General features: G+C 48.3%; 1 protein-coding gene across 2 annotated transcripts in view; it reads left to right on the forward strand.

Annotated features, from left to right (window-relative positions):
• Positions 1 to 2,482: 2,482 nt before the first annotated feature.
• Positions 2,483 to 27,575, forward strand: part of SHROOM2 (shroom family member 2) — a 161,970-nt gene continuing 136,877 nt past the window's right edge. Inside the window, exon 1 of one of the 2 annotated variants that reach the window (XM_034950411.3) lies at positions 2,483 to 2,764. In XM_034950411.3, the coding sequence (XP_034806302.1) occupies positions 2,600 to 2,764 (165 nt within the window). In that variant the 5' untranslated portion in view covers positions 2,483 to 2,599. The remainder of the gene's footprint in view (positions 2,765 to 27,575) is intronic. The other variant, XM_034950412.3, reaches the window with a different exon arrangement.

Genomic DNA, 27,575 nt, shown 5'->3' on the forward strand with positions numbered 1-27,575 from the left:
GTTAAAGATGACTTTGGGGCTATATAGAATAATGCTGGATTTATGGAGACAATGAAATCACTGTCTCTGCTTTATAATGAGTCTAGTGGTCTGAATTTTAGCCCCAGGTAAGAGCTTAGACTGAAGTCTATACCAGCTTGGGGTGGGGAGGTAGTGGGCTGTTTTGGGAGAAGGACATGTCTGCAAACTCTAATAAGCACACTGGGTATATTTATACAGCTCTTTATCTTTTGGTTTATCATATCCATCCATTTCTTAAACTTTGTGAGATAACTGGATTTACATGTAGTTGTAATGTGTCCAGAGTTGGTTCCTTCCGGTGGGTTCTTGGTCTTGCTGACTTCAAGAATGAAGCTGCAGACCTTTGCTGTGAGTGTTACAGCTCTTAAAGGTGGCACAGACTCAAAGAGTGCGCAGCAGCAAGATTTACTGTGAAGAGCGAAAGAACAAAGCTTCCACAGCATGGAAGGGGACTGGACCGGGTTGCCACTGCTGGCTGCAGTGGCCAGCTTTTATTCCCTTATTTGACCCCACCCACATCCCGCTGATTGGTCCATTTTACAGAGTGCTGATTGGTCCATTTTACAAACCTCTAGCTAGCCACAGAGCGCTGATTGGTGCATTTTACAATCCTCTTGTAAGACAGAAAAATTCTCTGAGTCCCCACCCAACTGGCTTCGCCTCTTGGTAAGGAATAATACAGGGAAGTCCTGTGCACCCTTCACTCTTCACCTGCCTGTTCCAATGGCAACACGTTACAAAACTACAGCACAATGTCACAACCTGGAATATGGACATTGATACAATCCACCAAGCCTTTTCAGATTTCCCATTTCACGTGCATTTAGTTCTGTGCAATTTAACTTAATCAACTTGGCAGCTCCTGTGACCATCACCACAGTCAAGATACACTCGACTTGATTCTGAGAGGCACATTCCTTAAGCCTTCGTTTAATCTTTGAAAAAGAAAAAATCGCCTCATTCTTCTAACTAAAGGCATTCAGAGACTGTAGTTAGAAGTTAATTATGGGGCAGTCACCATGTGCCCAGCGCCATGACAGGTGCCCAGCGCCATGACAGGTGCCCAGTGGAGCTGCGACTCTGAATTTAATCGGCTGCATGAGACACCCCCACAGAATGCACCCCTCTCACTTGACCTCTGAAGAAACAGACCAGAGCTGAGATTTCTTGTCCCAGCTTGACAGTGGCAGAACTCAGACCCGGGGACCCTTGACTCTCTGTCCAGTGCTCTCCCGGCCTGTCCTGGATGCGTACTCCAGCATCGTCACCTCTGAAAAGGGCCTGGATGGAGCTGCTTAGAGAAAAGAGGTGTTCACCAGCCTTCAGCTACGTATAGAAACAGCAACGAAAACAGCTTTTTTGCAAAGCATGTAAATACCTATCCATGAAGGTACTTTAGACCAGAGTTTCATGGAAACTGAAACCGAGCAGGAAGAGGCGGCACACATGTCCGCAAACTTTCACCAATCCCAGACCTCCACCTCCCCTTTTCGGGGATGTAAACCTGGGAAACTTGAAGACCTTGTGGTCCAATCCTAGGCGAGTGGGGACAGCCTCTAGACGGAACGGCTTTCTGCGCGGTGGCTGTGGGAGGCCTCTGCGGGAAGGTGGGAAGGGCCTCGTGGAAACGGGGCACGGTCCTTCTGCGCCCGCCTTCCAAGCCCCTCCAGAGGCCGGACCCGCGCCCGGCTCAGGCTGCTGGGGGGCGCCCTTCCCGGCTCTCCAAGTCCAGAGTGTGAGTGCGCGCAGGGCCGCGCGGTCCCTCTGCCCCGGGGCAGCGGCCACAGCGGGGGCACCAGGGCCTCCCGCGGCGCTTCCGCTCTCACCTGCGCGGCAGCCCGCGGTGCGCGAGAACAAAGTGTGGGCGCCGGCGGGCTGCGCGCCCCGAGACGGAGGAGGCCGGAGACTCCCGCCACGCCACCCAGCGCCCGCCATCTCACCTGCCGCCTCACCTGCCCGGTCCTGGCCTCCAACCGGCGGGCGGGGGCGCCCAGAGCTTCGAAGCACTGCAGAGCTCTGGCGCGGGAGGAAAGGCCCGACCTGGCGCCGGGGTCTCCGCCCCCGTCCTCGCCCGCGCTGGCTCCGCCGGCCCCGGGGCGCGCGCTCCTCGACCCCGACCCCGAACCCGCTGAACGGCGCGCGCGCCTGAGCGCCCCTCCCGGCCCGCTCCCCTCCACCGGTGGAGAGAACCGGGGCGCGCCCCTCTCCAGCTCTCCCCGGTACGAGCGGCCGCGTGGGCCCCTGAGCGCGCACCTGACCCCGTCCCTCACCCTTCGGGCCGCGGGCTGAACCTCTGGACGCGCTCCCCGTGACCGGCCCCGCGGTACGAGCTCCCGAACGCGCCCGCCCCGCCCCGCCCCGCCCCCCGTCGGCCCCGCCCCCTCCCCGCCGGCCCCGGCCCCGGCCCCGGCCCCGCCCCCTCCCCGCCAGCCCTCCGGGCTCCCTCCGCCGCCGGGCCGGCACTTTCTTTCCAAGTTACGGCGCAAGTTCTGCGGCGCTCGGAGCCTCCCTTGCGATCCCACGGCCGGGACTGCCCGGAGTGCATGGGCGCGGGCCAGGGACGCTGAGCGGTCGCGCCATGGAGGGCGCCGAGCCCCGCGCGCGGCCCGAGCGCCTGGCCGAGGCCGAGACGCGGGCGGCCGACGGCGGGCGCCTGGTGGAGGTGCAGCTGAGCGGCGGCGCCCCGTGGGGCTTCACCCTGAAGGGCGGCCGCGAGCACGGCGAGCCGCTGGTCATCACCAAGGTAAGGCGGCCGCGGGACGCGGGCGCTGACAGCCCGGAGCTGGCCGCGCTGCGGGGCGCGTCGGGGTAGGGGCGCGTCGGGGTAGGGGCGCGGGAGGGGCGGTAGGCTCGCGCCCCCGGGTCTGGCGCGCGCGTCTGCTGGGGTCACCTGCCGGGCCTGGGCGCCGGGACCGGCGTGGGCGTGTGATCCTGGCGGTTCCCCGCGCCTCGCAGAGTTTAAATGGCTCCTGCCCGGAGTCCCTTTCCCCTCCCCCTCCCTCCTCCGGGCAGGGGCCTGGCCGGGTCCTCTGGCACTCCCGGGCCCGCCAGCGGCGGCCTGCACCTGCGGGGCTGCCTGGAGGCCAGGGAAGGAACGTGTCCCCGAGCCGTCCCCACCTATGTTTGCCTCTCTGGGGTCCCTGGTTCGGCACCCCTTGGACCCGTGCCTGTGATCACTACGAAATCCAGAGTAGCAGCTGTCGCCAGCGCAACTTCTCGATTCCCTTCAGCCCATCAATGTTTACTGACTTTCGGCTTCCAGTCCCAGATCCACTGCGCACTGGATACCTGCGCAAACTTAGAGAAACCTGAAAGCCTGCTTCCTAAGAGCAGGACCCGAGTTCTAATAATAATAAAGAAATTCCAGATGTATCTCATCAGGAATGTTGTGTGTGTGTGTGTGTGGTTTGCTTTAGAACATTGAATTTTATTGTCTCAAAACAAAATCCATCTGGAAACTTACCAGTTGAACCTGTATGAACTTGTAAAAGCAAACACATAAACAACAGTCCAGTCACCCTGTGTTCTAGTTAAAAGTGTGTAGTGGTCATTTTCTCTGGGAAGGGTTGAGTCGGACCTTTCGTGTGGACGAAGTTCCTTTTAAAATGTAAAGATTCTTGGCGACTAGAAGCGTTTGAAGATAATTTACTGGTTTTCTCGGCTTTCCTGCCTCTCCACAGCAGGAAGAAATTAAGTGATTCCTAACCCGCCGCACTGGTAATCAGTTTGGGAAGTGGGATGGCTTTGTTGTTCAAATAGCAAATGAGACACCAGCGTCTTCCATTCTATATTTTCTGTCGCTTTTATGATTACAAAACTTTGTGGAGGGATTTGGAGAAGCCTTGTTTAGCTTTGCACTAAATTTTTGTTGAACTCAGGAAAGAGGTTGCCATTGTTATAAATTTGACCAATGTGTAATCTTTTATCACACCGGCTTCTTTGGAAACATGGTGGACAGTCATAAAGTGTGTGTACTCTGCCCAGCCAGAACACTCCTCTTTTTCTTTTCTTTTATTTCTTTTCTTTTCTTTCTTTCTTTCTTCTTCTTCTTTTTTTTTTTTTTTTTTTTTTTTTTTTGAGACAGGGTCTTGTTCTGTCAGCCTCCTGAGTAGCTGGGACCACAGATGTGCGCCACCATGCCTGGTTAATTTTTTAAAATTTTTTGTAGAAACGGGGAGTTTCACCATTTTGCCCAGGCTGGTCTCGAACTCCTCTGCCTCCCAAAGTCCTGGCATTACAGGCATGAGCCACTGCGCTTGGCTCAGAATGTGGATTAATCCAAGCTTTGAATCTTCCTCTCCCAAAAGCTACTGAAAAGTCACTGGGGCTCATTAAAAAATAGCTCTTCTAATCGTTTTTTTTTTCCACTTGTAATTAAATAGTTACATATTAGAGCCCTGGAATACTGTACAACTCACTTGCTATTTAGCAGACTCTGATTTGGGGATAGCTTGCATTAAGGTAAGAGCGCACCTTCTCTTTATGATAATGAGGGTATCATTTGAAAGCCTCATGGGAATGCGTGTAGTAGAACTGGGAGGGGTGTCAAGAACAAGGCTGGTTCGGTCCTGGTCTTCAGATGGAATTTTATCAGCCCATTTTATAGATGAAACAGCTGTGGCCCAGGCAGGGCAAATGGTGTATCCTGAGGTCACAAACTGTTGAGTCCTGGGAAAGGCCCTAAGAATCAGACTCTGGCCCCAGTGTTCAAGCCTGCTGCTCCCCTTCAGTCAGTGCCATCTGCTTGGGTCTGGGATCTCCTGCAATGCCATATTGAATACCTTCGTCACATCGGTTAGGTGAGGGTTTGCCAGCCTTGGCATTGGGGACTTTGTGAGCTGAATCTCTTTGCTGTGGGGCTGCCCTGTGCTTTGGAGGATGCTCAGCAGCCTCCCCAGCCTCTACCTGCTTGATGCTACTGTCACCTCTCTCCAGGTGTGATGACAAAAATGTCTCCAGACATTGCCAAATGTCCTCTGGGGGCAAAATTAGCCTGGTTTTGAATCTCTTTTGTTAGATTAACCATATATCACCTTTGCTCTTAAAGGATTCTTGCTCTTAAAACTTCTGTTTCTTTTTGAAGATACTGGCCTTTAGGGTGGTGTGTTTAGAGGCCCCTGGCATTGCCAGTGTTTGCATGGAGAGCTGTTTTCCTCCCACGCGTTGGCCCTGAGAATAGGCTTTATTTACATAGTCAAACTCAAACAAATACTTGCTTCATCTGCATTTTTTGTAGCTGGAGAAAGGAAATTGAAGCAGGAACTCCCAAGTGCTGTGTTTATGGGCATCCACAGTGGCTGTTCAGAATCAGGACTGACTACTCTCTGGGTCTAGTTTGAAGCTAAAGGGATACCAACTTCAGAGGAGTAGCATTCTTGGAATTTGGGGTGCATGCATGAAGCCCAGCAGAACCTCCGCTGACAGACGGCGACAGGATTCATCACTCCTCAGTACGTTTCTGCTGATTTCTGCCTTGAAATTTTGCTACAGTTGGTGGAAAAAAATGCACTCAAACCCATATTTCCATGCTGTTGTTAGAGAGGGGGCAGGAATAACGTCCATGCTGTAGGAATCTACGTAACGGAAGTAGAGATGGTGGATATATGTGATCCTGGTGGGTTTTTTGCATGTTTCTGTTCCCATCCATTCAACCAGTGGAAGTCTTCAGTGGGGGGAGGGGAGGGGACTGATTTCTAAAATGTCACTAGAGTGGCTTGAATTCCACAAAGCTGTTTGGGGGATTCATGAGGAAGCGTTAAATACACCAGCTGGGTGTCAGCAGCCCCCTGTGGCCTCAGGAATGTTTGTTAAGGGAGGGAAGGAATGAAGCCCCAGCCTCTCCTGTTCACTATTTCTTAGAGTCTGCTCCCTCCCCCAAAAAGAATGCCAGAAGCCTTAGCCCGAAGCTCCAAAGAAGACAGTAACTTGAGCCTGGCCTAGCCCCAAGGGCAGCTCCTTTGGGAACCCATTGATTTTCGGGTTGCCATTGGGCACCAGAGCTGTTGTGTGTGACAAGACTGCTGTGGTCTGGGACGCTTGGAGGTCCCCCCACCTGACTCACCCACCCCAGGGCTTCAGACTCTGAGAACATTTCTCTGGATTGGAGATAGAGCTTTGAAATGTCCTTTCCAGTGTGAATGCCAAAGACGGAATCAGGGCATATTTTGGGGGGCGTGCAGCCAGGTGGCAAGTGTCTTATGTAAAGTGTTAGCTGAGTCCTTGATTGCAGAGGGCACAGGGCTGAGACTGGTGGTTGGTGATGGGCAGGAGTGGAGGCCTCGCGCCTCTGATGTACCTTACTTATTGGTTTGGAAAGGGGGCTCTGCTTTATGGGCCATGCCAAGTCACCTCGTGACCCGAGGACCGGGGAGATCAGAGTGACCACCCTGGTCGGGATCAGTTCTTGTCTCATATGCCATTATATTGGCTCCCAAGAGCCAACCAAGCTCTTTGTGAAATATCAGTAAAGGTTTTGAAAAAGAGGGACCTGATGAATTCAGCAGTGGGTCAGGAGCGGGTGACTCTCAACTTTGTGGCTGCTGGTGGATTTTTGTGCCCAGATGCAGTGTGCGGTCAACATCTGCACGAGGGAGTGCCGCTGCTTCTCCAGGTGTCTGAGAACCAGTGGGTGAGGGCTTGGATCTCCCTTGCCTCTGCCATCTCTAAGTGATGTACGAGTTGTAAAGCTTTACTCACTTTTTGATGCCAGCTACCATGTTTTCTTCAGCTATTAGGATAAGTGTCATTATAAAGATCCATCTGTATTTAAGAATTAATAGTAAGGTTAAAAACCAAGAGGTGAGCTTTCTTTCCTGTGCTGAAAGACCCTTTCAGTTGGTAGGCCCGCCTTGCCAACTGGCTTTCAAATCTATCTTTATTACCTTTTCCCAGCCTGTGAATTAATGTGACCCTGCTGAATTCTCATCCTTGTTCTCCAGCGATGTTTTGGGCGAGAGTGTGGAGTCAGGCAGTGAGCCTCAAGTCCTATTCCAGGGTCTGGGAGCTGGAGGCTTTGAGGGTCAGCTCTGGGAGGATTCTTCCTCTCTTAGACAGTAACTCAGCTTGACTCACGCCTATGAATCCAGAGCCTTCTGCGATTATGAGAAGCTGTAAACATAAGCTATGCATCTCACTTCTGTACCAGGATGCGTTCGGTCTTCATGGCTCAGTTATGAGTATTTCTTAACATGTCGTAACATTTATCTTTTGGAAAAAAAAAAAGAAAAGAAAACTAGTTTGCCCAAGAGCTAAAGGTAGAATAGTATGATAATGAAAGGCTCAGAACAAGTAGCAGTTTTCACCTTGTCCTAATGAGCTGGGGGTTTCTTAATCTACCTTTGTAATTCATGGTCAAAAAAACTGGCTTGCCACTTGGGAAGGGCTGGTTTTTCTCTTTGGAAAGCATTTTGGAGTTGTCTGTCCCCTTGCCAGAGTTGTTTTGTATCAGCATGCAAATAAACCTGGATTTGTGGCCAAGTTCTTAAGGGCAGCGGAGAAAAGCTGGGGCTCTGCGGAACTTTTCTTCTTGCACACCGGGTGCAGCGGGAACATTCTACACGATAATGTTAGAATGTAAAAGCTGAATGGACTTTTTATTCAGGTCTTCTTTTACTTTCAAGCACTGTAGTCAGGAGTGGGGCAATTCATGAAGGATAAATTCTGCAGGTTTCTGCAAGCCCTCTTCCTACACATGCAAGCCAAAAACTTTAACCCACATGAAGGATTTTGAAAGAGTTCCGGGTTGCCTGTTGCTCTTTTAGGCCTTTTAAAAAATATCACCAGTGCCAGGCGCGGTGGCTCACGCCTGTAATCCCAGCACTTTGGGAGGCCGAGGCGGGCGAATCACCTGAGGTTGGGAGTTCAGAACCAGCCTGACCAACATGGAGAAACCCTGTCTCTACTAAAAATACAAAAAATTAGCCGGGTGTGGTGGTGCATGCCTGTAATTCCAGCTACTCGGGAGGCTCCCGGGAGGCAGAGGTTGTGGTGAGCTGGAGATCGTGCCATTGCCCTGGGCAACAGGAGCAAAACTCCATCTCAAATAGAATAGAATAGAATAGAATAGAATAGAAAAGAAAGAAAAAAGAAAAGAAAATCACCAGTATCTGATACAGGGAGGGTGTATTCTGGAGGAATTGTTGTCCTTTACCTTGTGTGATGCAGTATTTGGGCTGTCCTGTAGTAGAGCCAGCCTGTTCCCATTATGGGTGTGAATGTTCCAGCTTCTCTTTGGGGGAACATGTCTTAGAAGGATAATACTATATCATTAAAAAGAAAAAATTGGACAAACCTCATTTGGTTGAACCTCAGAACTAGGATGTTCTGAATTGCAAAGCAAAGGTAACATTTTTTTCCCCAGATAAGGAGCCCCTGGGCTGTTTTTTTGTGTTTTTTTTTTGTTGTTGTTGTTTTAAATCCCCAGCGTATTAAGTTGCAGGCAATGAGGGCTGCTTCTCTTGGATGGAAAGGGAAGAAAAACAGCATCTTGGCTTGGCTATGAAGGGCTGGGATTATCTTTCTTTTGGCAAAAGGTGACTTTCAGATCAAAGGCAAATTGTCGAGGTCAACAAGAACCCAGGCAGGGTAGACTCTGTGTCCTTGAAAGGTAACACTTCTTACTCATAGAAGGGAAGGGGCAAGCATGATAGCGTATTTTTTTTTTTTAAGACAGATTCTTGCTCTGTCTCCCACACTGGAGTGCAGTGGCATGATCTTGGCTCACTGCAGCCTCCGCCTCTGGGGTTCAAGCAATCCTCCCACCTCAGCCTGGGGTTACAGGCGCACACCACCACGCCCCGCTAATTTTTGTATCTTTAGTAGAGACAGGGTTTCACCATGGTAGCCAGGCTGGTCTCTAACTCCTGACCTCAAGTGAACCGCCTGCCTTGGCCTCCCAAAGTGCTGGGATTATAGGCATGAGCCACCGTGACACGCTAGGAGTGTCAGTGTATCTTTTATGAGGTTTTATTTTATCAAAGTGGCTCTTGCACAGTATGAATTATCAAGTAGTTCTTCAAGGGTGCTTATATGCTACTGGTCATTTGGCCTGACTACTGATCACTTCCCCCTCCCTAGAGACAACTATCAAAACGTCTTAGCTGATTTCTTTTGGTATTTCTGTCCATATCCCTAAATGATGGCTTATATTGTATATTGCTGCAACTTTTGTTTATTAGCTTGTTCTTCCCAATGTAGGATATTAGGATGTAGCCTTTTTTCCACTCTTTTTTTTTTGAAAGTCTCGTCCTGCCACTCAGGCCAGAGTGCAATGGCATGATCTCGGCTCACTGCAACCCCCAACCCTGGGGTTCAAGCGATCCTCCCACCTCACCCTCCCGAGTAGCTGGGATTACAGGCTCGAGCCACCATGCCCAGCTAATTTTTATATTTTTAGTAGAGATGGGGTTTCGCCATGATGGCCAGGCTGGTCTCAAACTCTTGGCCTCAAGTGATCTGTCCGCCTCAGCCTCCCAAAGTGCTGAGATTACAGGCATGAGCCACTGCGCCTGGCCCTTATTTCCACTCTTTTCCAATGCTCACCTACCCTCCCCCAACTACTCAGGCACAATTCTTGGCCCTTCATACCCCTAATGTGATTACATCATAATTTTTTGGTGTGGGGCCATCCTGTGAATTGTAGGATCTTGAGCAACATACCTAGCCTCTTCCTTTCTTTTTTTTTTTTTAGACAGGGTCTTGCTCTCTTGCTCAAGCTGGAGTGCAGTGTCATGATCACAGCTCACTGCAGCCTCCATCTCCTGGACTCAAGTGATCCTTCCCCCTCAGCCTCCTGAGTAGCTGTGACTACAGGTGCATGCCACTATGTCCAGCTAATTTTTGTATTTTTTGTAGAGATGGGGTTTCACCGTATTGCTTCGGTTGATCCTGAACTCATGGCCTCAAGTGATCCTCCCACCTTGGCCTCCCAAAATGTTGAGATTACAGGCGTGAGCAACTAAGGCTGGCCTCTTCCCCGCTCTGAGGAGCATGGGGTTAACAATATTCAGTGTTTATTTTGGTTGCTATTGCTATCACTGCTGAGTCTGGGGGTACATACTGTGGAGTCCTGATAAGTTAGCATCAATGAAGAAGGGACCCCAGGGTGGGGGAGAACAATTGTTCTGAGAAACTGCTAACCACAAACAACTCTGTTTGCGTGTAGCTTCTCCAGCATGATCCTATAAAACTTCCCTCCAGCCCCTGCCTCTTTGCAGACAACCCCTTCTCTGCTGTGTTGCCTGTTGCTCCCTTGCAACATACTTTTTCTCTAATAAATTAGTCTTCTCTTCTCTTCTCTTCTCTTCTTTTTTCTGAGATGTAGTTTCGCTCTTGTTGCCCAGGCTGGAGTGCAATGGCGAGATCTCGGCTCACTGCAACCTCCGCCTCCCAGGCTCAAGTGATTCTTCTGCCTCAGCCTCCTGAGTAGCTGGGATTACAGGCGCCTGCCACTACGCCTGGTTAATTTTGTATTTTTAGTAGAGATGGGGTTTCTCCATGTTGGTCAGGCTGGTCTCAAACTCCCGACCTTGGGTGATCTGCCCGCCTTAGCCTCCCAAAGTGCTGGGGATTACAGACATGAGCCACCGCACCCAGCCATAAACTAGTTTTTCTTTAACTGACTACTGTCTCAGTAAATTCTTTTACTGCCCGTGACTCTGGCCCCGGCCAGTGTACCCACAACACAAGTTTCTGCAGTCACTAGGGTTCAGGATAGTTTTCTTTGCTTAATTTTCAGTGCACTTATCCTTGATTCATCCCTCAAACCCTCCCCAGTGATGAAATATCTCTTAATATATTCAGACACACCGGGGGTCATCTTTTGAGATCTTCTCTGTCTGAAAACAGCATGATTTTTATCTTGACAGTAAATTGTTTGGGCGTAGTCCTGAATGGAGACAGTTCTCCCACAGCACTCTGAAGGTGGTGTCCACTCTGCTGTTGTGCAGTATTGCTGGAGGGAGATCAGACGTTTTTGTTTCTTGATCTTTTGTACTAGGTCTACTTTTTCCCTCTCATTTTTCTTTTTCTTTCTTTCTTTTTTTTTGAAGAGACAGGGTCTTGCTGTGTTGCTCTGGCTGGAGAGCAGTGGCTATTCACAGGCACGGTTGTAGCCACACTACAGCCTTGAACTCCTGTGCTTAACTGATCCTCCCATCTCAGCCTCCCAAGTAGTTGGGTTTACAGGTGTGTACCACTATGCCCAGCTCTCTTATTTTGCATTTCTTTGTAGTTTTGTTCTTCCTGGAAGATTTTGTTCAACATCATCTTCTAATCTTTCCATTAAGTTTTAAATGTATGTCCTCATTTTTCCCCCAGATTCTAAACTTTTAAAATTTGTTTCTCAAATGTTCCTTTTTCATACCATACTAATCTTGTTTCATGATTCTTCCATATCTGTGACAGTATTAAACTGGTCTCTAAAAATGTCCTCTTTTTGCATAGATTGTTTCTGAGCTCTGCTTTTGTTGTTTGTTTTGGCTGCTTTCTTCCCTGTTAGAGGTTGTCTTCAAATGTCTGGTGCTCCTTGGCCGTCTGCTGGTATTGAAGGTTGGGTTCCCCAAAATGCTGTTTGGACACTCCGTGCATGGGGGTGAGTGATCAGGTGAAGCTGTTTCCCTGGGTATTCCTCTAAGGCTGTATCTTTCTCTTTTTTTTTTTTCTGGAGGGGCAGGGAGGCGGCCATGTTTTTGTCAGATACTTTTTTTCTACTTAATAAACTTCTGGTGTAGTGCAGGTTGAAAAGTAATGGGAAGTCTGCCAGTTGAGGGGATCTCTGCTTTGCTCAGCTGGGCGAGGGTGATCATCTCTGCCCCCCAGCTCTGGCTGTAGTGGTTCCAGTTTGGAGGGAAGGTTACCACTAGGCAGAGGAGGCAGTGCTTGCTTGCTTGCATCCGGAGCTGGATCTTGCTCTCAGTTCCTAACCGTTTCTAATCGGTAATCCTCTGTCTGTCCAACTAGAATCATTCCTATTTTATTGTGGTGTCATGGGGATTAAATGAGGCAACACATAAAGCTATCTCTAGTAAACTCAAATTCCCCCTCACTTCTCTTCCTCACTTTCCCTACTCAATCCTGATTCATTAAGAATTTGGAACTTTGGGAGGCCGAGGTGGGAGGATTGCTTGAGCCCAGGAAGTCAAGACAAGCATGGGCAACAAAATGAGACCCCATCTCTACAACAAATACAAAAGTTAGCCAGGCAAGGTGGTATGTACCTCCAGTCCCAGCTACTTGGGAGGCTGAGGTGGGAGGATCGCTTTGAGCCAAGGAGGTTGAGGGTGCAGTGAGCCAAGATCACACCACTGCACTCCAGCCTGGGCGACAGAGTGAGACTCTGTCTCAAAAACAAAAAATAAATAAAAAATAAAAATAAAAGATACATCTAATGTCCAGCATCAGTACATTTCCTATGTTATTTGTAGCCCACCAGAAGTGATTCTTTCCTCTCCTCTACCAAAAAACTTTTTTCCAGAATAATAGTGTTTCTTATTTTTATAATATTAATAAAGGGAGTAGCTCTTTCAGATCAATGTGATATTCAGAGTAGGGTTTTTATTTGTTTTTTTGTTTGTTTTGATATGGGGTCTCGTTCTGTCATTCAGGCTGGAGTGCGGTGGTGTGATCACGGTTCACTGCAACCTCAGTCACCTGGGCTCAAGCAGTCTTCCCACCTCAGCCCCCCAGGTATTAGGACTACAGGCACATGCCGCCTCACCTGGCTAATTTTTTGTATTTTCTGTAGAGGTAGGGTTTCGCCATATTGCCCAGGATGGTCTCGAACTCTTGGGCTCAAGTGATCTACCCACCATGGCTACCCAAAGTGCTGAGATTACTGATGTGAACCACTGTTCCTGGGCCAGAGTAGGGTGTTAAAAAAGTAGTTTTGGGAAGTGGCAATAGTGGGAAAGATGAAGATTCAGTATCCCTGTGACAAGACTCTATTTCTTCACTCTTTCAATCTTTGGAGTAGAAAATCTGTTAGGGTTTAGAGTGGGACCCACAAGTGTGGCAGAAATGCTGCCTGCCCGAGTCCTTGTTGCCTCCTCCTCTCTGACACTGTTGGGCCACATTTCCCAGCCTCCCTAGCAGTTAGCTGTGGCCTCGTGACACTTCTACCCTGGGGAGTGCAGCTGCAGCCATGCCTGCCATTTTACTTTTCCCCTTCTGGCTGCCTGGAATGAAGATGGCCGCAGGGCAGAGTTCATCAGCTTGGATCCCTGAATGACTGCAGAGGTGGCTGCCCATGCTATGGTCACCATCCATGGTGAGCAAGAAGTAAGCCTCTGCTGTGTTTGGGCCATTCATTGTATGTTTTTTGGATTACTTGCTGTTACAGACTATTCTCACAAATGAAATGCTGGGAGAAATCAGAAGTTTTCCTTCTAGCAAATATACCCAGCTTTAAGAGGCGGAATATACGGTGCTTCTTTTACACCCATGCTGGAAGGAGTGAGGAAAGCATCACTGTGGGTGTCCAATTAGCATGAAGCCTATTCCCTGCACACTTATTATATAAAATGAGACCTCCACGCCCATTGGCTTCTTTCCACCTCCTTACCCTTTTCTCTCAGCTGGTAATTTATTCACCCCCACCCCCCACTTGCTCTTCCTTCTCCTCCCCGGGGATGATTTCCTGGGAGCCCTGGAGCATTGGGGCAGGAGGCCGGGAGAATGCCCAGTCTAGATAATTAGTCCTAGGTGGGGCCGGCCGGAGGCACAAGGGGTGGGGTGGGTGGCCAGCTGCTGTTAGGATGATTTCAGGGATTGGACCTTCCTCCTGGTGGTGGCGTCCTTTCTTTAACTGCCTTGGTTAAAATGCAAATGTTGCCTGGGAGGGCTACACATTGTCATCATTAACAGAACTGCCTTCATCAGATTAATTAATTATAGTCCTGTATGGCAGACTTTTTTCCCCCTGGTAGTAGCACCCAGACACATGAATTAGACCAGCAGAGAGGAGAGATAAAGTTGAAAGCCAGATGAAAGCCAAGTAAAACTGGCCTCGGGAGGAAGGTGGAGCTGGCGGAGTGGGAGTGCTGAGGAAAGACCTTGTCTGTTCAGGTACTGGCCGCCTACAAAGAGGAGTTAGGACAGCCTGTGGAGGAAGGTGGTAGGGAGAGCAGGGGCCCAAGTCCAGCTGAAAACCCTCCCTGGACTTGCAAAAGAGGTGAAAGAGATTCTTTACCTATGGCTTGCAGATTCTGAAGCTGACGAAATTCCACGTCTATTGGTGTTAATTGTGCATCTGTTTGCAAATTTGTAAACATGGTGATATTTATCTCTGCTAATTGTATAATGCTTTGTACAGTGTCTTTTTTCTTGTTGCACAATTAAAATGAAAAAAATTGAAAATAAAGGAAAAGATTGATCCATAGCCCAAAACTTGTAATAATCTTATTTCTGAAAGTACAGCTGTATTGATTTTTCCCCATCTCTGTGGAATTCTTTGCTTTGAACCTCGTAGATCTAATTTTTAATTGCTTGAAAACCCTTAAGAATTACATTGTCAACAATCTTTGGAATCAGATGAAAGGAGTTTAATTTTGTGTATGCCACTTGACGTTTTAAGAAATGGTATGTTTTGTTGTGGAATATATTGAGTTTTATAATTTAGGTTTTTCTAGACAGGCATATTTTTAAAAACCCTAATTTCTGGAAAACGGAGTGTACTTTATATTGGTCAAATATGTCAGTCTTTCAAACAACTATGCTTTTTTGTATGTGCAGCTTTTCTTAACATTTTCATTATGTTTAGATGCCCTGAATCTTGAATTAAAGTTTGGAAAGAAAACATCTGGACTTGAAAAGATAGGCCTGCTGCTGCTTCAATCATATTTATTTTGTGTTGATTTAACGACAGAGCTCTCACACGCTGATGCCATTAGGGTTTGGGACGGAGCCATTTCCACTCCCCCTCCTCATTTTTAGTGGCTGGTGTTTTGGGGACAAGTAATTAGAACTTGTACCACTATTCATGGTTGGGAAATCTCAACACAAAGGTAAAGTTCACATTCTCGTCTGGTTCCTGAGGATGCACCTCCTTGTACCCTGAGGCAGGAACTTGTTTGCCTTTACCGAGAGTTTAATTCTTTTTTTTTTTTTTTTTTTTTGAGATGGAGTCTTGCTCTGTCACTCAGGCTGGAGTGCTGTGGCATGATCTTGGCTCACTGCAACCTTTGCCTCCCTGGTTCAAGCAATTTTCGTGTCTTAACCTCCTGAGTAGCTGGGATTACAGGTGCACCACCGCGCCTGGCTAATTTTTGTATTTTTAGTGGAGATGGGGTTTCGCCATGTTGGCCAGGCTGGTCTCGAACTCCTGACCTCAGGTGATCTGCCTGCCTCAGCCTCCCAAAGTGCTGGGATTACAGGTGTGAGCCACCACGCCTGGCCTGAGAGTTTAATTTTTAATTCTTAAATTACCCATTAATTAATTACCATTAATTAAGAATTTTTAATTTTTAAATTACCCATGTTGTAATTGCTTCACTGAAAAAAATGTTCAATTCCTATGAAAACTCTTTATTTCCCCTTCTTTCTATTTTTACAGTGGCTTACACTGGTTCTTTTCCTTTGCCATCTACTAGAAGGTTGGATTTCTTGAAGGTCCTTTTATCTGTCCTCTCTCTCTCATCTAGGTGGTCTCATGTGCTTCCTCGAGATAACGTGCATCTGTTTGCAAATTTGTAAACATGGTGATATATGGTGCCTATAGACAACGCTCATATCTATATGTGCAGCCTCAACTTCTCTTCTTTTTTTAATTTTCAATGACCATTTTACCAAATCAACTTTTCGTCTGAACTCTGAGATGGCCCTTGTGTGTTGCTGAGGCCCTTTAAACTCAGCACAATCCAAATGGGAATCATTCATCTTCCTTTACCTTCTCTAATTCTGAATTTCTAATCTTGATCATCAGTTTATCCCCAAATCTAGAAGTCATCCCTGATGCCTTCCTCCCCTTAACCTCCCACAGCCAGTTGATCACCAATCCTTTGGAGCCTAAATACGGGGTGTGCATTGCTTTCTTCTCATGCCCAGCATCACTGCCTCCAGTGGTTTGCTCCAGTGACTGCCTGGGCAATCACAGTAGTCTGTAACATGCATACTGCTGCTCACCTCTTCACATGACAGACTCTTGAGACCTCCAGTAGTCGGTGTGCCAAAACAGTGGTCTACTTCTCATGCTCTTGCTGGAAAAGCCTCAGTAATTCCTCATGGGACACCTTAGCTAGGTATAGAAGGCTTATTTATTTTATGTATTATTATTATTATTATTATTATTTGAGATGGAGTCATGCTCTGTCACCCAGGCTGGGGTGCAGTGGCGTGATCTTGGCTCACTGCAACCTCCGCTTCCCAGGTTCAAGTGATTCTCTTGCCTCAGCCTACCAAGTAGCTGGGATTACAGGCACCTGCCACCATGCCTGGCAAATTTTTGTATTTTTAGTAGAGATGGGGTTTCACCATGTTGGCCAGGCTGGTCTTGAACTCCTGACCTCAAGTGATCCACCTGCCTCAGCCTCCCAGAGTGCTGAGATTACAGGCGTGAGCCACCATGTCTGTCCACTTCATTTTTATTTTATAGAGATGGGGTTCTCATCTCTGTCACCCACTGGAGTGGGTGGTATGCAGTGGTGTAATGATAAATCACTGTAACCTCAAGCTCCTGAGCGCAAGTGATTCTACCCCCAACCCTTGCCTCAGCCTCCCAGATAGCTGGGACTACAGGCATGCGGCACCATGCTCAGTTAATTATTTTTATTTTTTGTAGATACAGAGTCTCACTGTGTTGCCCAGGCTGGTCTTGAACTCTGGCCTCAAGCAATCCTCCCACCTTAGTAGGCTTTTTATGTTTTTATCTCCTGCCTATTTTCCACCCTCATTTGCCAGTAACTCTTCATGTAACACTGTATTAGTCTATTCTCACGCTGCCAGACATACCCGAGACTGGGTAATTTATAAAGGAAAGAGGTTTAATGGACTCACAGTTCCATGTGGCTGGGGAGGCCTCACCATCATGAGAGAAGAACAAGGAAGAGCAGAAGGATGTCTTACATGGCGGCAGGCAAGAGAGAATGAGAGCCATGTGAAAAGGAAAACTCCTTATAAAACCATCAGATCTCATGAGACTTATTCACTACCATGAGAATAGTATGGGGGAAACTGCCCCCATGATTCAATTATCTCCCACCAGGTCCCTCCCATAACATATGGGAATTATGGGAGCTATAATTGAAGATGAGATTTGGGTGGGGACACAACCAAACCGTATCCAACACTTTAGCTGAGTATGAAAAGTTCTTCATGCTTTAGCATCTGTCTTTTCCCTGGCCTCATCTTCTGCTGTTACCCACCTTGATCCTTCAGTCCTGCATTGTCTAATATGGTGGCCATTTGTCATATGTGACTGTTGAAAAGTTGAAATGTAGCTGGTTCAAATTGAGATATACTGTAAATTAAAATATACACTGGATTTTAGACTTAGTCTGAAACACAAAAGATGTAAAATATTTTAATCATAATTTATTATGTTGGAATTATAATATTTTGACTACATTGGGTTAAGTAACTCAAATATATTATTAAAATTAACCTGGCCAGGCATGGTGGCTCGTGCATGTAATCCTAGCACTTGGGAGGCCAAGGTGGGCCAATCGCTTGAGCCCAGGAATTCGAGACCAGGCTGGGCAACATGGTGAAACCCCATCTCTACAAAAAAATACAAAAAATTAGCCAGGCGTGGTGACTGGCACCTGTAGTCCAAGCTGCTTGAGAGGCTGAGATGGGAGGATCACCTGAGCCCAGGAGGTTGAGGCTGCGGTGAGCTGTGATTGTGCCACTACACGCCAGCCTGGGTAACAGAGTAAGAAAGACCCTGTCTCAAAAAATAAAAATTAAAAATAAAAATAAAAATAATTTGACATATTCCTTTTTACTCTTTGAAATGTAGCTCCTAACCAATTTGAAGGTAGATGTGTGGTGCTCTTAGTCTGTTGGACAGCTCCGCTTTAGCCTTTTTTTTTTTTCTTTTTTTAAAAGAGATGGGGTCTTAAGCTATGTTGCCCAGGCTGGACTTGAGCTCCTGGGTTCAAGTGATCTTCCCACCTCGGCCTCCTGATGCCATTGGCACTACAGTCGTGCCTCACCATGCCCAGCTCGCTGCAGACTCTTGTTAGGCAAAGTGTGGTTTTTAGGTCAGCATATCCGCATCACCTGGGAGCTCGTTAGAACTGCAGAATCTCAGCCCCTGCCCCATACCTGCTGAATCAGAACCCATATTTTAACAACGTGATTCAGACACATGGTAAAAAGTTTGCTGAGTGCTGCTTTAGAGAATGATTTGCTGGTCTCCCAGCATCCTCTGTTATTTGAGGCTTTGCAGAGGTTCTGAGACATTCACAGTTTTGTGGAAGGCTTTGCTCAGAATACATCACCCAGGCAAAGTGGCCCTAACTGTCCATCCCCAGTCATGTGGAATGCCCTCGGTGGCCCTCTGTAATCATTGGTCTTGCAGCATCCTCAAGCCTACTTGACCCGGGAGGTCCCTGAGAGTGGGGACTGGCTCTGTTTCATTGCTGGTATCGCAGGCATATTGCCTGGCATGTAATAGATCCTCAAATATTAAAGTCCTTTAAACACAGCTTACACGTAGCCTTGAGATGGGATGAACGACTGCACATTGTTACACTGTTCTGAGCACCGTTAGGTTCTTTGTCCCCTTCCTTTTTATGAGGACCATCTAAGACAAGGTAACTTGGGCTGAGAGTGATCTGTCTGGGTCATGCAGGTCGTACATGGAGTCAGGATCTCTGAAGTCTCCATCTGGGTGACATCACAGCTGCAGATTTCTTTTCTTTTCTTTTTTTTTTAAATGAAACAGCATCTTGCTGTGTCACCCAGGCTGGAGTGCAGTGGCGTGATCACAGTTCCCTGCAGCCTTGACCTCCTGGGCTCAAGCAATCCTCCTGCCTTAGCCCCCTGAGTAGCTGGGACCACAGGCACACACCACCCCAACTTCTGACTTGGTTTTTTGTTTTTTTGTGTGTGTGTTTTTTTTTTATGGAGATGGGGGTCTTACTATGTTGCCCAGGTTGGTCTTGAACTCCTGAGCTCAAGCAGTCCTCCTGCCTCAGCCTCCCAAAATGCTGGGATTACAGTTGGGAGCCACCACCCCTGGTAGCATCCCAGCTCTTTCTCCCTCTTTACCTCCTTGCTAAACAAGACACTCAAGCCTATCTTACTGTGTAAGCCACATGAGCCATACAAAGACTTCTTAAAAATAATTTTTTAAAAATTTGTAGGCTGAAAAGATTTTAGATTTTTTTTTCTAAAACAGAAATGCACACAGCAGCCTTGCTTTGTGGTAACCCTTGGTTCCATGGGTATGGGACTGGCTCAGGTGCCAGAGGCTGGGTGGAGAGGCAGGCCTCCATGCTGTCTCTTTGATGCCTTCCCCCAGGACTCCAGAGAAGGGTGCCCGGCGCTTTTCCCACCCGATGGTGCTCCGTGCCTCCTGTCAGGAAGAAAGCAGAACTGACTGCCACCCACTCCCAGATTCAGGAGCCTCTCCTGTCTTCCTGGGAAGGTGGTTTTGATGAGGTACTGATGAACTTGGGCCTGGTTTTTACAAAATGAGCATAGCCATCAGTTGTGACATTGCACACAGCCAACTCTTAGGAGGGGCCGCCATCACAGACCACCTCCGGACACAGAAGTCAGGATTTTAGGGTTTTCTCCTGTGCATGCAGTATACTCCATGGGCATACAAGGGAAAAGCAGTGCTGGTGAGAATCTGCCAGCACTGTTGGGCAGCACGGGTTCTCGACAGGTGTTGTTTTATGTGCGTGTGGTGGATATAAGGACCACCAACCAGTCTCGATAACAAATCTAGCCGTTTAAACATCCACAGACATTTTAACGGTCCTAATCTATGGTCACTCACAGTGTCTGGCCTTGGGAAGATGGACTGGGTGGGTTGAGGAAGGCCCACTGGGTTAACTAGATCGTGCCCGGGTTGGGAGGATGGCACGTTAAATTCTGTGGTGTCTGATGTCTCTTTCTGTTAGCTCCCCGTCTTCCTTTGACAGCTCCCCAGTGGACGAGGTCTTTGGAGAGGTGGAGGCTGAAGGAGCATGTTTCATGGTGCAGCAGGAGGTGGTGTGTGACTTAACACTCCTTCCCAGGACTCTAAGTCTCAAGCAGGGCAAGGGCTGGGTGCAGTCAGCTCTGTGGCCTGCTGTGGCTGATGGGCTGGGGCCCAGAGACAACAGCTTGGATGCAACGGTCTACAAGCCCAGCCTCCCCAGGCTCCTTGTCTCTGGCTCATTTCTGACCCTTTACCTAAGACTTTCAACAATCCTTACATTCCTGGTAGCATCTTAGTGAATCACCCTTTCGCTTAGATATAGGAATTCATTTCCGTTGCTTGCAACCAAGAAAACCATAGCCTGAAACAGCCTAGTAGGAAGCCTGCAGACCTGAGATCAGTGGGACCTTACCACTTTGTTGTTTGTGGCCCTCTGGAAACGTGCCATCTGACCCACTGCAAGGAAGAGTCTCTGCTTCAGAAGGTCAGAGGAGCGGCATCCTGAGACTGGCTGTGGTGAGCTGGTGGGTTCAGCTGTCTCCTGCACACTGACCTGGGTGGCTGTCCCCAGACCTCTGAAAATTGGGAGGAACCAGGGTTTCCTTTTACTTACCCTCACCAGCACTGCCCAGTCTGGAGCCCTGGAGGGTGGAACGTTGTAGGAATGACTCCTGGGCTCTGTAGAACCCCTACTGTATGCCAGCAGCTTTGCATTATGCCATGAGTTCCTGGGCTCTGGGAACTGCTGTTGTCCCGTGTCACCAAGTCACATGGCATTGGAGTGGTGCAGTCAGAATCCACATAGCGGCCAGGCACAGTGGCTCATATCTGTAATCCCAGCATTTTGGGAGGCTGAGGTGGGTGGATCATTTGAGGTCAGGAGTTCGAGACGAGCTTGCTTGGCCAACATGGTGAGACCCTCATGTCTACTAAAAAAAAAAAATACAAAAGTTAGCCAGGAGTGGTGGTGTGTGCCTGTAATCTCACTCGGGAGGCTGAAGTAGAAGAATTGCTTGAACCTGGGAGATGGAGGTTGCAGTGAGCCGAGATCGCACCAATGCGCTCCAGCCTGGGCGACAGAGCGAGACTCTGTCTCCAAAAATAAAAAATAAAAAAATAAAAGAATCCAAGTAGCATCTGCCAAATCTCCACTGTGCTCCAGGCACTGTTGAACTTTATGTGAACTTCACAGTGGTTCTGTAGGGTAGGTTTATACAGTTGTTATTGGTGCTATGAACTGAATGTTTCTGTCCCCCCAAAATTCCAGTGTTGAAATCCTAACCCACAAGGTGATGGTATTAGGAGGTGGGGGCCGGGTGTGGTGGCTCACGCCTGTAATCCCACTTTGTGGGGCTGAGGTGGGCAGATCACTTGAGGTCAGGAGTTTGAGACCAGCCTGGCCAACATGGTGAAACCCTGTCTCTACTAAAGATTAAAAAATTAGCCGGGCATGGTGGCAAGTGCCTGTGATCCCAGCTGCTCGGGAGGCTGAGGCAGAATGTGGGGCTGAGACTGGAGTTGGGCCTTCTATAGCGGAGGGAAGTCAGGGATGGAGGCCAAGATGGGCTGATTTTCCTGCTGCTGCTAAAAGGAAACCAATTAATGGGAGAAGACTTGAGTTGGGACTTAAGGAGAGTATCTGTTGTGGTTCTCAGGAGTTGGAGTGGAATCGCTTGAACCTGGGAGGCGGAGGTTGCAATGAGCTGAGATCGCGCCGTTGCACTCCAGCCTGGGTGACAGAGTGAAACTGTGTCTCAAAAAAAACAAAAACAAAAACAAGAGGTGGGGTTTTTGGGAGGTGATTAGGAATGGGGTCAGTGCCCTTATAAAAGAGACTCAGGTAGTTCTTCCTCCCTTCCATCCTGTGAGGACACAGTGAGAAGGCGCCTCCTGCAAACCAGGAAGTAGGTCCACAGCAGACACTGAATCCGCCATGTCTTGACCTTGGACTCCTAGCCTCCAGAGCTATGAGCAATACATTTCTGCTGTTTTTGAGCCTCCCAGCCTGTGGTGTTTTGTTACAGCATCTTGAACTAAGACAGTTAGTGAGGAGCGTTAGGCTTAGAGAGGTTGAGAAACCTGCCCGTGGTTATGGCAGGGCCAGTCTCTTCACTCGCACAGCAGGCACATCGCTGGGGCCCATGAACATGTTCTAGTTTTCACAAGAAGAAAATGAACTTTTAGGTCCCCAAAAATGTTTCGAGATAACATTTCAATATTTAATGATTTACTATATAATATTAATATATATAAAATAATCAGTACATCAAGTTAAACAGATTAATTGAAATACATTAATGATCTAGATTAAGTGTGTGTGTGTATATATATATATATATCTCCTTGTGCCAGCACAGTCATCACATGCAACTTTAATCCTTTTTTTTTTTTTTTGAGACAGAGTCTCACTCTGTCGCCCAGGCTGGAGTGCAGTGGCACTATCCCGGCTCACTGCAACCTCCACCTCCCGGGTTCAAGCAATTCTCATGCTTCAGCCTCCCAAGTAGCTGGGATTACAAGCCTGCGCCACCATACCTGGCTAATTTTTGTATTTTTAGTCGAGCTGGGCTTTCACCATGTTAGCCAGGCTATTCTCCAACTCCTGGGCTCAAGGTATCCTGCATTGGCCTCCCAAAGTGCTGGGATTACAGGCGTGAGCCACCACGCCTGGCCCAACTTTAATCCTTTTTTATGGAGATGGGGTCTAGGGAAGGCCTGCCGGGCCCTGGGTCGCAGCTGGCAAGTGAAGGGGTTGGGTTCCCACCCATTCTGTCTGGATTCAGGAGCCTCATGAAGGTCCCTGCCTCGAGTATGTCTGAGCCTGGATGATCCCCGAGCAGGGTCACAGCCAGCCCCGTCGCCATGCTTAGAGCATAACAGATGCTCAGTAGATGTTTGGTAGGTGCAGGAAAGCCAGCCTGTGAAAGGGCGCTCATCCTTCCTGCATTCAAGCATCAAGCCTGGTATCAGAGCTGGGGTTATTCTGCTGCTTTGTTTCAGGCGTGCGAGTTTGGGGGCAAATGTCAGAGTGTCCCCAGGAGCAAGCAGGTTGCACAGGGGGCTGTTTCCATGAGCCTGGGCTGAGGGGACCTGTTGGGAGGCCGGCAGCCCTGGGAGACAGGAACAGGCTTCAGGTGTTTCTAAGGATCAAGGCCTTGGCGTATTGTAAAGACATTACAAAATCAGGCTTCCAGAGGCCTCATAGCAACAGGCGTGTCACATAGCCTGTGCTGTGCCACGGAAATAAAACCCGAGTTCAGGACTGCATGCTGCCTGCTGGTCTAGGCCATAAAAAAAGCTGTCCATGCCCCAACAAAAAAGTAAAGCAGAGAAATTAGACTCCTGAGATTAAAGTAATTTGCTTTTCTTTCCTGTTCTCCACATTGCTTGTAGCAAGGTGATGCTTTTCTGTGGAAAGGCATTTCTCACTGTCTAAAGGGAGCCCTTCTGTGATCCTCCCTGAGAGCAGCCCTTCTGAGTGTCCTTTCCTGCCCCCCCTGGGCTGCCAGGCTCCTGCTGCTAACTTCACTGCTTCTGAAGTCTCTTTTTAAGGTTCAATGTCAAGGGGAGGTCAGAGAGGGGCGTGGTTCAGCAGGAAAAGAGGAAGAGAGCCTGACTCGTGACCGTCCTGGGTGCCAGGCACACCTGAGCACATGCAGCCCCGAGCTTTTGGCCTGGACAAGCCCAGGCCTGGCACCGCAGGGAGAACTGGTCTGTGGATTCAGTCTCCACAGCCTGATTTCCTCCCAGACTTTGCCCCGCTTGGAGCATTCCGATCTCCGGTGTTTGAGGGTTTCATCCAGTAAATACGGTAGTACTTCACCCTCTCAGATTAAAGGTGTGCTGTGCAGCCTGGGAGTTCCTTTACTTGGGGGTGGTAGGGGAGGCTGAAGGAAGCCTTCCTTCACTTCTTTTTTCTTGAGTTTTTTAATTATTAAAAATGGAGACTGTGCGCTGTGGCTCACACCTGTAATCCCAGTGCTTTGGGAGGATCACTGGAGCCCAGGAGTTCGAGACCAGACTGGGCAATATAGTGAGACCCTGTGTCTACAAAAAAAAAAAAAAAAAATTAGCCAGGTGTGGTGGTGCACACCTATAGTCCCACCTACTTGGGAGCCTGAGGCTGGAGGATTTTGCTTGAGTCAGAGAGTTGGAGGCTGCAGTGAGCTATCATTATGCCACTGTACTCCAGCCTAGGTGACAGAGTGAGACCCTGTCTCAAAAAATTTTTTTTAAATAAGTGGATATAATGGCTGGGCGCAGTGGTTCACGCCTGTAATCCCAGCACTTTGGGAGGCCAAGGTGGGCGGATCACCTGAGGTCAGGAGTTCGAGACCAGCCTGGCCAACGTGGTGAAACCCCGTCTCCACTAAAAATACAAAAATTAGCCAGGCGTGGTATCAGGCGCCTATAATCCCAGCTACTCGGGAGGCTGAGGCAAGAGAATCGCTTGAACCTGGGCAGCGGAGGTTGCAGTGAGCCAAGTTCGCGCCATTGCACTCCAGCCTGGGGGACAAGAGTGAACTTCGTCTCAAAAAAACAATAATAAAAATAAATGGATGTAATTCACATGTCACAAAATTCGCCATGTTAAAGGGTACAGTTTAGTGGTATTTTTTCTGTATATTCACTGACTTGTGCAATCATCACTTTAATTCCAGAACATTTTTATCACCCCAAAAAAGAATCCCTACATCCATTAGTACTCCCTCCCCATTCCCTCCCTTCCCCCAAATCCCACCCCCACACTGATCTGCTTTCTCTTATTAGTCAGGGTTCTCTAGAGAGACAGAACTAATAGGAAATATATATGAAGAGGAGTTTATTAAGTATTAACTCACATGATCACAGTGTCCCACAGTAGGCCATCTGCAAGCTGAGGAGCAAGGAGAGCCAGTCCGAGTCCCAAAACTGAAGAACCTGGAGTCTGATATTTGAGGCCAGGAAGCATCCAGCACGGGAGAAAGATGTAGGCTGGGAGGCTAGACCAGTCTCTCCTTTTCACGCCTTTTTGTCTGCTTTAGATTAGATGGTGCCCACCAGATTCAGGGCAGATCTGCCTTCCCCAGCCCACTGACTCACATGTTAATCTCTTTTGGCAACACCCTCACAGACACACCCAGGATCAATACTTTGTATTCTTCGATCCAATCAAGTTGACGCTCAGTATTAACCATCACAAGTCCACCCCTTGTCAATGTGAGATCGTACATAATCTTCAAGTAAAGACAATAGTGAGGTCATAATTATGCCTAACATACAACTATCCTTTGTATGACCAGGAATGCACCAATCCCCAACCCAAATACTATTACATAAAGCTGATAATACTTAAATGCTGATATGAAGTCAATAAATCTTTTTTTGAGACAGAGTCTCGCTCTGTTGCCCAGGCTGGAGTGCAGTGGCACGATCTCAGCTCATTGCAACCTCTGCCTCCTGGGTTCAAGTGATTCTCCTGCCTCAGCCTCCTGAGTAGCTGGGACTACAGACGTGTGCCACGATGCCAGCCAATTTTTTTTTTTTTTTTTGTATTTTTAGTAGAGATGGGGTTTAACCATGTTTTCCAGGCTGGTCTCGAACTCCTGACCTCAAGTGATCCACCTGCCTTGGCCTCCCAAAGTGCTGGGATTACAGGCGTGAGTCACTGCGCCCAGCCTGAAGTCAATAAATCTTATGTCACATGATAAGGGAAAAGAAAAGAAAATAAAGATATTTTCCTAGCACTAGTACAAGTGTATACATGCGCAAACATGGTTTTAGCAAAAGGAGGAGGAAATACTCATGACAATTGCAGTCCCCATGTCTGCAGCTGGTCACATGGTCGTAGCTGGGACTGATGACTACCCTCTTCTACTACCCATTCTGTATTCCCTTTGCCTTCAGCAAGCACCTTAGCTGGTTGTGTTTTTTTTTTGCCTGGTGGAGTGACCCAAACCTTCATTCCTGAAGGGTCTGGGTCATTTGTAGTCCGGCCTGGATTGGGCTGTTGTAGTGTCCCCTTGACCTTAATCACAGGGCATGGTAATACTAAGAGACGCCCTAATTGGTCTCCTGTATTCCATGCATACTCTTCCCTAGTTCCACTGTGGAGTAGTAGACTGATTTTATCTGATAGTCTGGGTCAGTCACCCCAGCCAACACTGTAACTCCCTTCTTAGCCTGTTCACTTAAAGGTAGGAGGAGCCCAAAGCACCCAGGTGGCAATCTGAACTTCCAGTTTAATGGAATCATTGTTGTGTCTCCTGGTGGCAGCGCTCCTCCCTCTGGAACTAAGACTCCCTAGGCCAGCAGAACGTAATGTTGCAGGAACAGGAAGCAAAAATTTTGCTAGTGGATCACTAGGGGTGATGGTGAGTTATGCCACTTCTACTTCCACCCCTTGATTTCTGGACTCGTGAATCCTGGCTATGGGAGAAACAGTACCATATATTGGGCGCTGATTCAGAGCATACATGGCCTTCTGAAGAACTTTGCCCCAGCCCTGCAAAGTGTTGTCACCTAGTTGGCGTTATAATTGTGACTTCAAAAGGCCATTCCACCGTTCTATTAATCCAGCTGCTTCAGGATGAAGGGGAACATGGTAAGACAAGTGAATTCCATGAGCATGAACCCACTGCCACACTTCTTTAGCTATAAAATGAGTGCCTTAGTCAGAGGCGATGCTGTGTGGAATACCATGATGGTGGATAAGGCATTCCGTGAGTCCACAGATGGTAGTCTTGGCAGAAGCATCGCGTGCAGGATAGGCAAACCCATATCTGGAGTAAGTGTCTATTCCAGTGAGGACAACCCTCTGCCCTTGCCATGATGGAAGAGGTCCAGTATAATCAACCTGCCACCAGGTAGCTGGCTGATCACCCCGAGGAATGGTGCCATATCGAGGGCTCAGTGTTGGTCTCTGCTGCTGGCAAATTGGGTACCCAGCAGTGGCCATAGCCAGGTCAGCCTTGGGGAGTGGAAGTCCATGTTGCTGAGTCCATGCGTAACCTCCGTCCCTGCCACCATGGCCACTTTGTTCATGGGCCCATTGGGCGATGATGGGTGGCTGGGAAAAGAGGCTGAGTGGTGTCCACAGAAAGGGTCATCCTATCCAGTTGATTATTAAAATCCTACTCTACTGAGGTCACCTGTTGGTGAGCACTCACATGGGATACAAATATCTTCACAGTTTTTGACCACTCAGAGAGGTCCATCCACATACCTCATCCCCGAATTTCTTTGTCACCAATTTTCCAATCATGCTTCTTCCCATGAATTCAGCCCATGAATCAGTATATAATCACACATCTGGCCATTTCTCTGTCCATGCAAAGTGCACAACCAGGTGCACTGCTCCAAGTTCTGCCCACTGGAAAGATTTCCCTTCACCGCTGTCCTTCAGGGGTGTCGTAGAAAGGGGCTGTAGTGGTGCCACTCTCTATTTTGGGGTGGTGTCTACATATCATGCAGAACTGTCTGTGAACCA

The sequence above is a fragment of the Pan paniscus genome, chromosome X, assembly GCF_029289425.2.
Source record: "Pan paniscus chromosome X, NHGRI_mPanPan1-v2.0_pri, whole genome shotgun sequence".
Classification (NCBI taxonomy): Eukaryota; Metazoa; Chordata; class Mammalia; order Primates; family Hominidae; genus Pan; species Pan paniscus.